The 9074-nt window shown below is 53.7% G+C and overlaps 4 protein-coding genes across 4 annotated transcripts; 2 read left to right on the top strand and 2 right to left on the bottom strand.

Moving 5' to 3' along the window:
- The first annotated feature begins 30 nt into the window (after nt 1-30).
- On the top strand, nt 31-767 carry POSPLADRAFT_1074206 (hypothetical protein). The gene is made up of 2 exons (XM_024482677.1): nt 31-140; nt 195-767. The coding sequence occupies exons 1-2, from the start codon at nt 44-46 to the stop codon at nt 680-682; spliced, it is 585 nt and encodes a 194-aa protein (XP_024339512.1). The 5' UTR covers nt 31-43; the 3' UTR covers nt 683-767.
- A 1244-nt stretch (nt 768-2011) lies between these two features.
- Nucleotides 2012-3149, bottom strand: POSPLADRAFT_1065861 (hypothetical protein). The gene is made up of 4 exons (XM_024482002.1): nt 3050-3149; nt 2729-2995; nt 2237-2677; nt 2012-2176 (listed from the first exon to the last, which is right to left on the bottom strand). Exons 1-4 carry the CDS (start codon nt 3141-3143, stop codon nt 2133-2135), a joined length of 846 nt encoding a protein of 281 aa, XP_024339511.1. The 5' UTR covers nt 3144-3149; the 3' UTR covers nt 2012-2132.
- A 1270-nt stretch (nt 3150-4419) lies between these two features.
- On the bottom strand, nt 4420-5930 carry POSPLADRAFT_1046122 (glycosyltransferase family 15 protein; the record flags this gene model as incomplete). The annotated part of the gene is made up of 10 exons (XM_024478951.1): nt 4420-4469; nt 4531-4702; nt 4762-4862; nt 4928-5020; nt 5083-5145; nt 5205-5278; nt 5333-5385; nt 5444-5474; nt 5595-5738; nt 5800-5930. 10 exons carry the CDS (start codon nt 5928-5930, stop codon nt 4420-4422), a joined length of 912 nt encoding a protein of 303 aa, XP_024339510.1.
- Nucleotides 5931-6965: 1035 nt separating this feature from the next.
- Nucleotides 6966-7470, top strand: POSPLADRAFT_1140715 (hypothetical protein; the record flags this gene model as incomplete). The annotated part of the gene is made up of 3 exons (XM_024485215.1): nt 6966-7089; nt 7140-7341; nt 7401-7470. 3 exons carry the CDS (start codon nt 6966-6968, stop codon nt 7468-7470), a joined length of 396 nt encoding a protein of 131 aa, XP_024339509.1.
- Between the last annotated feature and the right edge of the window lie 1604 nt (nt 7471-9074).

The following is a 9074-nucleotide window of genomic DNA, read 5'->3' as shown; positions in this document are numbered from 1 at the left end:
AGTTATTGTCATCTGACATTGTTACTGCAGGAATGCGCGTGCGATGCCTACCCTGTACCGCAGTGGTAACGCGGGCGGCCCAAGGTTGGACAACGTGCGGCCCCAGGACCTCGTAATGGACAATGGCAAAGTCAGCACAAGTAAGTCGCTCTTTGCTGACTGCGCGACCGGAGTCTGATGCGGCCATTCGACAGCCGCCGGTGGCATGTCGACGTTCGACTACATTCTAAATGACTGGAAGACGAAGAGCCAGCTGAAGAACGTCTGGGTGCTGCCGGGCGAGGCGGAACTTACAGCGCTGAACCTGGTTGCAATCCATGATAACGACCCCCAGGGCCACTGGAGCATCCGGCCGAAGGTTGCAATGGCAACGGATGAATTCAAGGTGAAACTGGCAGAGCTGAACGGCAAGTGCACGAAGAGGCCTCTCACGGCTGAGGAGGAGGCGAGCTTCAAGAAAGAGAAGGGTAAGCGGACGATCGAGGACCTGTTCGCTGCACTCGAGCGACGTGGGTTCGAGGATCTGCTGACCCGCTTTGTGCGCCCCGGATTTGGCGAACGTGTCCCACACATCTCACGCTACGATTCGTACCCCTACGTCGCTCGTCGCTCCGACATGTTCGCCGAGCTCCCCCGATCTGAGCTAGACGCTCGCGACCTTGACGGCGGGGAGTGGTACTAAGCGTGGGTATTATATATAATATATCGCACGATGTAGCCATTGCCTTCCAGAACACGACGTAATCGCGATGCCTTCGCCATCTGAAGTGTGTTTTGTGAGGTTTCATGCTGGTAAACTCATCTGGCCCTTTCTGCACATGTAACATTGAGGTTCAGATCGTGTGTGCCTTTTTCTTCGATCTGTCTCTCGCAGCTATCCACTTGTTTCACATTTGTTTGGACGCGCCTGTCTCAGTCACGTGGTCGCGTACTCGCGCCACAGACGCGTGCGGCGTCTGTTTCCCTGATCGTCTTGAGGTGACCGCCGAGGTGCAGCGCTGTTGAATATGAATGATCATAGCAGCTTTAGCAAGAGAGTGGGCCGTCCGGATTGCTTAAATGCTGGCAACACGTATCTAACACTATAAGAAAGAGCCAGAGTGCCAGTTACAGCTTTAGAGCAAAAGCCCCGTTTAACTCAATATGCTTTTATCACAAGCCTCCATTACGGTGCTCGGGCCTGCAAACGGCGGCGTCGCCGCCGCCGGCTACATGACAGCAATCGGTGGATGAATTAGAAGATGATGAGTGCGTTCTAACATTTCGTCCGAGTCAGATACGCGCACTGTATGACAAACGACTTAAGCGTCTGTGTGCCATATACGCACCCTCAGCGTGCATCCGCTGAAGAAGGCATGAACTCCATGGTCTACGGCGCGCGCAGTCCCTTTCGTGCGATCGTGCGCGCTTCAGCGAAGAGGGCTGGCACAGCGCAGCGAGGTGAATGCAGGGACGTTATAAGACCATCTCAATCGCGGTGCTTTGTTCAATAGGATCATGGCTGCTATAATCTATCTGAATGGTGTGTCGTTCCCGTAGCAGCGTTCGGCGCAATGCCAGAGATGTGTCTCATAAAAGCATGTACTTTGTAATGAACAAGCAGAATACCGATATCCCACGTACCGCCCCTCGCATCCTGTCTAGAGCCACGTTAGCAAGTTAGTGCTCATTACGTATCATTAGACCCATTGATGTGTGCATAAGCGGGCTCCTGGCGGAAATGGGTATCGTAGCCACCTCAGCTACGGTTAGAACATCAAACGAATTTCACCCTAAAGACATGAGAGTCTGATTTATTCCCGATTCTAGGCAGCAATCAGGAAAAGGGCGCAGCCTCCGCATGCAGGAATCCAAATGAAATTTGAAGCTCGCACAATCCACACAGTCTCTCAACATAAGCTCACCGTTGCGCAGCTACAGCATGGAGACGGACGCGATAGGCCGCCCTGCGCTTCTTCGAGCTGTGCGCAGACCATACGGCAGATTACAGAGTCCATTACATCATGAATGTAGGTGAACAATTTGTCAAGATCAAATGTCATGAAACAGCAGATAGCAGGCGGCAACGCAGGATGTCTCTAGCTAGGATTATCACGACCACAAAGTGTCAAGGCCCGGCGACGATTATATGGTCACGAATATCTCCTACTTATTTCTTGCTCACGTTGTGTGCGCTCTGTCGACATTCGCAACCCCATGCATTAGCTATCATCGCCTTCAACATATATCTACTCACCCCATTCGGCCCTGATGTCTAAGAACACAACACGTAATATGCCTTGCACTGCCAAGCGTAATTGGCTTAATTGACGATTGACCCATTCTTGATGTTGAGCATTATCGTGAGGCCCCCACAGGAGGATCTGCACGGTGAATGAGGTCAGGGAAGGGAAGTGGCGTCCTGCAACGACCCTGTCTATACGCTCCCAGTCGAGCGTGCTCCAATTTTCCACCCACGTGGTCACTCCGTGTGTTGCGAAGTCGGAATAATCGACCTCTGCCTCCGCAGTGATGTGCAGTTGAATCGCTTGGATGGTATTGGGTAGGTGTGCAAGAGACTTGTAGAACCATTCGGGATCGTAGTGACGATGCGGATGATCCATGAGATTTACGTGCCCAATAAAGGTCTTCATCTCGCGGCATTTGTACGGGAGCGCCCCAATATCGTCTAGCAAATCTATAACCTGTTGAGTAGGTCTATTATGGTAGGATCCGACAACAAACGCACTATAATCGGGTGTGATCAGGTTGTCCCATACGGCTACATCGAGTGTTTCAAGAGCGCGAAGCTCACTGATATTGGGTAGATTTTGATGACGGTTTGACTCCCTGTCAGGAAGCACTAAGAGCTTCAAGCTCCGGAGAGTCGAAGCGTAATGAGAGCAGACGGGCAATAGACCGTTTAACTTCCCGTGCCACGTTGCAGAATAGTGAAGATCACGGAGCGGCGCCGGTGTGCTGGGCATGCCTGAAGGAGGAGTGTGTAGGCCTGGATCTGTGGTGGGATCCTTGAATGATAGCTCGAGTAGGTTGAGACTAGTGATCCTACGGAAGGCGGTGACAAATGAGAGTAGGTCTTGGGAATTCGCGAAGGTCACCTCCTCGATGTGAAGATGCTCGGTGGAGGCCATGATACGACCCATCGCAGCGAAGAAGGCTGAAGAGGTGAACTTTGTCGATTGGAAGGGAGAGGCCTTTCTTAATTGGAATATTCGGACGTGGCTGAGTCGCTCAAGCACAGTGAGTAGTGGGTGACGATAGAAGAACGGAGTTGGTAAGATTGACCGAATGAAGGACACTAAGCCACCAGGATTAAGCATAGTGTAGAAGTCATCCCATGAATTCAATGAATAGAGGACGACCTCTTTAATTCTGTCAGCTGTACATGCATCTTGTGAAATCTCAGAAAGGGCTTTCGTGAGAGTGTCATAGTCAGTTAGACTTCCCAGCTCTGCCTTGTAGGTCACCGGGGGCTGAAGTTGGGGCGTTTCGGTGTCCACACTCTCCGGCTCCAATGGGACTAGGTCTGGTGAAAGCATGGTGGTGAAAAGGCTGGTAGCGCTGAGACTCACACAGTAGGACAGCGCTCACGAGAAGCGCGAATAAGGTTTCATTTCAATAGCCAAAAAGGCATAACTTAAACTTGAACCATGACGACACGCTATAACTTGAGCTCCAGGAGTTGGAGGTGGTCGTTCAGTTCTGATGGGTATTAACAAACGATATTCAGTATCGGCACGTAATGACACGAGCAAAAGGCAAGATAGTGGGACAGAGCGGGGCTTGAAAACAATGTTTGCAACACTCGATCTGGCGGGGACCCCTCCGGATGCAAACGTGGCAGACCCCTCGGCGTCTAACAGCACGGCAACAGTCGTTCTCGAATTGACAAGATTTATGGATGCACTTTAATCTGTGATAGCGTGTATACCATCTCAAAAGCACATTCAGCCTTCTGCGGAAAGGCATCTGCTACCTCATGACGAAACTGTGTCGGGTAGCCGAAACCACACTCTCGAGGTTAGAAGTTTGTGTCGTCAATTCAATTTTGACCCCATAAACCGGTATGAGCATGCAATGCGGCGATCGTAATGAAAGACAAATATGTAGCACTCCCGACATTGTTCCAATACTTACTAGTAGAACAACTGTCACGTCGACACCCGTGTCGACGCGCAGCATCTGTCCGTGCCCCGTACATAAGTATCTCAGGTAAGCCGAAATAAGCCGCGGTTGAGGCGGTACGCCCGGCCGGTGGCTACTACCGGCCGAGGGCCGAACGCGCCCGTCCGCACCAAACACGGACCGCACCGCGGGTCGCCGACACTTCGCAGGCGGCACGCCCCTACGCAACCGCAGAAGCCGTGCAGCCCCCATGCGCCGCCCATTCACGCAATCAGACCACGCCCGCCGCTCAGGTCACTTGTATATCCGCTCCCACTTGCGCAAGCACGAGTAGCCTTGGTAGTCTGCACAGACAGCATCGGTGAGACACGCCGCGCGCATGCGGGGTACGAGGGGAAGACGCACCGAAGCTGCGCCAGCCACGGCAGCTACACTGCTTCTTCTTGCTCACGCCGGAGCCGTGCGGGCAGTGCGTGAACGGCGCGTGCTCGTAGCCGATCTCGTCGAAGAAGTGCAATTGGTCCTTGTTTAGGAATAGCGCCGCGGCGATGCTGTGCACAGGCGCGTCGCCCCAGCGCTGCGGAGAGCACGCCCGTAGGTATCACATCAGTGTATGGGTAATCGCGACGCGCGTACCTCGTAGTAAAACCCGCCGTGCTTGTCGAGGTAGTGGAAGAACTCGGTGTACGCCTCGCCGCGCCAGAAGTCCATATCGGCGATCTCAAAGTTGCTCCAGACTGCGCGAACGGACAGGCGGAGCGTCACGAAAGGCAGAAGGGAAACAAGAGGGTAGAGTACGTACAATGGCACAGGTTGTAGGTTTCCCCGTCGTTGTCGGATAAGAAGCCCATCGAGTTGTTCGGCGCGACATGGTGAGGGTTCTCTTCGATGAAATCTAAATCGGAAAGGTTGGGGTATCAGCTGCGGCCACGAGATCAAGTGAAGACGCTGCCGCACCTTTCACGGTCTTCCAAAGCGTCGTAATGGTCTTCTCCCACTCAAGCAGCGCAATGGTAAATCCTGGAGGGGGTGGCTATCGATTGTAGGGGTGCAGTGCCCAAGGGCAGTAGGCGACGCACCATAGACCTTTTTCTGCTCCTCCATAATCACGAATGGGTCCTCGTCCACGACGCAATGGAAGTGGACGTCCGGCCTACGCGTGGCCCCGTCAACGGGGCTGTCAATTACAGGGAACATACGCACGCACTCAACCCGCCAGTACCACTTGTATTGCTGCAGCACGGGATGGCGGTAGAAGAACTGCAGCAGATGGGCATGGACAAACTATGCATGCCATCAATCAGGAAGGCTGACGTACCCCTGAGTTGAAGCGACACATATTGCGGTAGCTAGGGGCAGTTGTCAGCAGCTAGTTTGTGCAGGAGGCCGAGAGCCGGTTCAGAAACGCACGAGACACTCCCTGCAGGCGTATATTCAGTGATCACCGCGCAATGTAGCCCGTGATAAACGCACCTGCGTAGATGATATCATCTGCGACCATCTGATCGCGGCTGGCAGATGCCTTCTCTTCGTCAATCCAGCCCGGCTGATACCAGTGGTGCGGCGGTGTCAGTGCGAACGTCACTGGTCCCGAGACGATTGCGCTCATTTTCCTGTGTCACCATGTCAAGTCTGTGTCGAGAGGAACAAGGGCATGCAGCGGATAGAACGTACTCCTTGAACTCCTGGGAGAAGGGCATGTTGTTGAGAAAGACCCACGGGTAGCCAAACTGGTGATTGAACTTTTCCTCAAGCTCGCGCACGCTTTGCATTGCTTTCTCGAGCTCGTTGTTACGCGCAAGCATTAGGAGTGTTGCGTTCGCGCGCCTGGTGCCGTTGTTGAATCCCCCGCTGACTCCGCCAGCGGAGATGAATGTGGTGGTGTCTGCACCGGTTGTCAAGTTACCGGCGGAGGTGACATTAAGGGGAGCGTGGCTGCTTTTCAGCGTGGGGGATGGGCGGAATTCAGCCGCAAAGTCCTGTCCGCTCGCACGTTTGTAAGCAAAGGCGAAGATGGAGAACAAGGTGGTCTGCGATCTGGTCAGCAATCAATGAAAGGGAAGGTGAATGGGACTCACGAAGGAGACAAGAAGAACGAGGAATGCTCGCGTTGTTCTGTTGAGCTTGAAAGAGCGCATGGTAGCAAAAATAGATGTGGTCTGAGCCGGGATCTATGGTTAGGCTGTTTGACTTGGCTAATGGTGTTCAGAAGGGAGCTGGGTAGCGCTTGTCAGCCGAACAAAGGGGCGGGTGGACCCGATGAGTTGTCGCAGCCCGCACAGCAATCCCCGAGTTAGAATGGCGTAAAGTTATGCCACTATTTACGAAACAATCTGCTGCGGAGTGTCAGCGGGGCGCCTAGAGTGTGTAGGCAAACGTACCATACACAGAGTTGAACGGTGGTAAGAAACATTGCATGCCTGGAGGTGGGCGAGTATATAGCGGCTGCGGGGACCCTTGGCGAAGGCTGCGCTCCGCAGCCACTCGGTCACAACTTTCGAAATGTTCGGGATATTTTTGGCGCAGATCTCGATGCTTATGCCGTCATTACCGCCTGCCCTGATCGAGCGGGCGACGATCGTCAAATTCAGTCCGCTAGAGTGTATTCGCTGTGCCCAGGTTTTGTAGATAATAAAACCATGGGCAGCAGAAAGCAGAGCTCTGCCAGTGAATATTATAATCTTCGCCGCGTTGCCTAGCGTCATCACAGTGGAGCTACGTGGGGAAGGAAGTTAACGGGCGCTACGGCACCCGAGATGAAATCGGCCACGTTCTTGGCAAGTGACAGCCTGTGACTGGCGGGACCGACACTGGTTGGACCGATACCACATTCATCCTCCATGTCCAATACTGACTTCCAAACGGCCGCGAAGCAGGAGGAGGCTTATCTGCGCGCGGTGCACCCAACACCAGAGGATATTCCTGGATGCATGAAACTTTTCGACGACTTTCTCGCGTGCAATAGTGCGGCCGTCCCTTCCCATCCGTTCCCGAACTAATTCGGTCCCCTATAGTCATGGGAGTGCAGCTCAAGTCGCTCTACCGCTATGGGCACATGTCTGTCTGCGATCACAAGCTCGACGATTTCAAGTTCTGCATGAGCATCAAGAACATGCATCCCGAGGAGAAGCGCGACGCGTGGATTCATCGCCGTGCAGAGTGGTGGGCGCGCCGCCGCCTTGAGCGGAGCAGCGAGGACGTGTGGGACATTCGCACGTGAGTGTGCCTCTAGCTTGCGCACGTTCGTTCGCTGACTCACCTGTACGTGCCTGAAGAGAACCCCTGAAGGACTTCCCGCCTGCAAGACCGGATGTGACCTCGAGCTCTACGAGCACTATTGAATAAGCAATCAATGAACCTACGGATCGTATGCCTTCTGCTAGACATCGTCCGGCCCGTTAGCGACCACATGAAAGGCCTGCGGAGAGCATCCGAAGGCAACCTCCGCGGTAGTCAAGCTCGCTTCCTTCTGGTTCATGGTCGAGTGTGAACTCAGACCAAGACACGCTGCAGAACAACTTGATTACAGTCATATCCACGCTGTCGACACTTAGTCTTAGCTCGAAACTAGCTCGAAACATCCTGCGTTGCCGTCTGCTATCTCAGCGCTGTCTCATGACTAATGACCTTGACAAATTGTTCACCTGCATTCATGATGTAATGGACTCTGGAATCTGCCGGATGCTCTGTGCGCAGCTCGAAGAAGCACAGGGCGGCCCATCACGTCCGTCTCCATGTTGTAACTGCGCAACGGTGAGCTTATGTTGAGAGGCTGTGTGGATTGTGCGAGCTTCAAATTTCATCTGAATTCCCCCATGCGAAGGCTCTGCCTTTTTCTGTTTGTTGCCTAAAATTGGGGATAAACCAGACCCTTGTGTTCTTATAGTGAAATGCGCTTGAGGTTTCAACTATAGCTGGGGTGGCTAGCGCACCCTTCTTCGGGGTTGTGGTCACTCGATGAATGGGACGACAGGGGTAAGATCACCATTCGGATTGATGATAGCATCCATAATCCTGTCGAACGAAGCATCGCGATCGAGATGGTCTTGTAGCGTCCCTGCATGCACCTCGTTGCGTTGACGGTTGTGCCAGCCATCTCCCCTGAGGTGCACACGATCGCGGGAGGGAGGCGGCGCGCACCGTAGACCACGAAGTTTATGTCCCCTTCAGAGGACGTACGCTCAGGCTGCGCATCTGGCACGTAGACGCCTGAGCCGTTCATCACATAGTGCGCGCGTCTGACGGAATTATTGAACGCACTCATCATCCCATATTCGACAGTGTTGCGCCTCTGCGGCCACGGACGTCTCCGCCGCTGCTTTTGAAGTATTGACGTCTTCCGAGTGCTTGACTGACGCCTCACTTCAGCTTTCCGTGTGTGTCACACATCGAATGAGCAAAATAACATAGGGTGCCGATCTCCCCTCAAAAATCTTCACCCTACTGGGTTTCTGGGCTACTCAGTCGCCTCAGGGCGAGCGGAGAAGGCGGTTACAGACGCCGCACGGGTCTGTGGCGCGAGTACGCGACCACGTGACTGAGACAGGCGCGTCCAAACAAATGTGAAACAAGTGGATAGCTGCGAGAGACAGATCGAAGAAAAAGGCACACACGATCTGAACCTCAATGTTACATGTGCAGAAAGGGCCAGATGAGTTTACCAGCATGAAACCTCACAAAACACACTTCAGATGGCGAAGGCATCGCGATTACGTCGTGTTCTGGAAGGCAATGGCTACATCGTGCGATATATTATATATAATACCCACGCTTAGTACCACTCCCCGCCGTCAAGGTCGCGAGCGTCTAGCTCAGATCGGGGGAGCTCGGCGAACATGTCGGAGCGACGAGCGACGTAGGGGTACGAATCGTAGCGTGAGATGTGTGGGACACGTTCGCCAAATCCGGGGCGCACAAAGCGGGTCAGCAGATCCTCGAACCCACGTCGC

Source organism: Postia placenta (genome assembly GCF_002117355.1).
Source record: "Postia placenta MAD-698-R-SB12 unplaced genomic scaffold POSPLAscaffold_6, whole genome shotgun sequence".
Classification (NCBI taxonomy): domain Eukaryota; kingdom Fungi; phylum Basidiomycota; class Agaricomycetes; order Polyporales; family Adustoporiaceae; genus Rhodonia; species Rhodonia placenta.
This window is presented reverse-complemented; position numbering and strand designations above follow the sequence as displayed.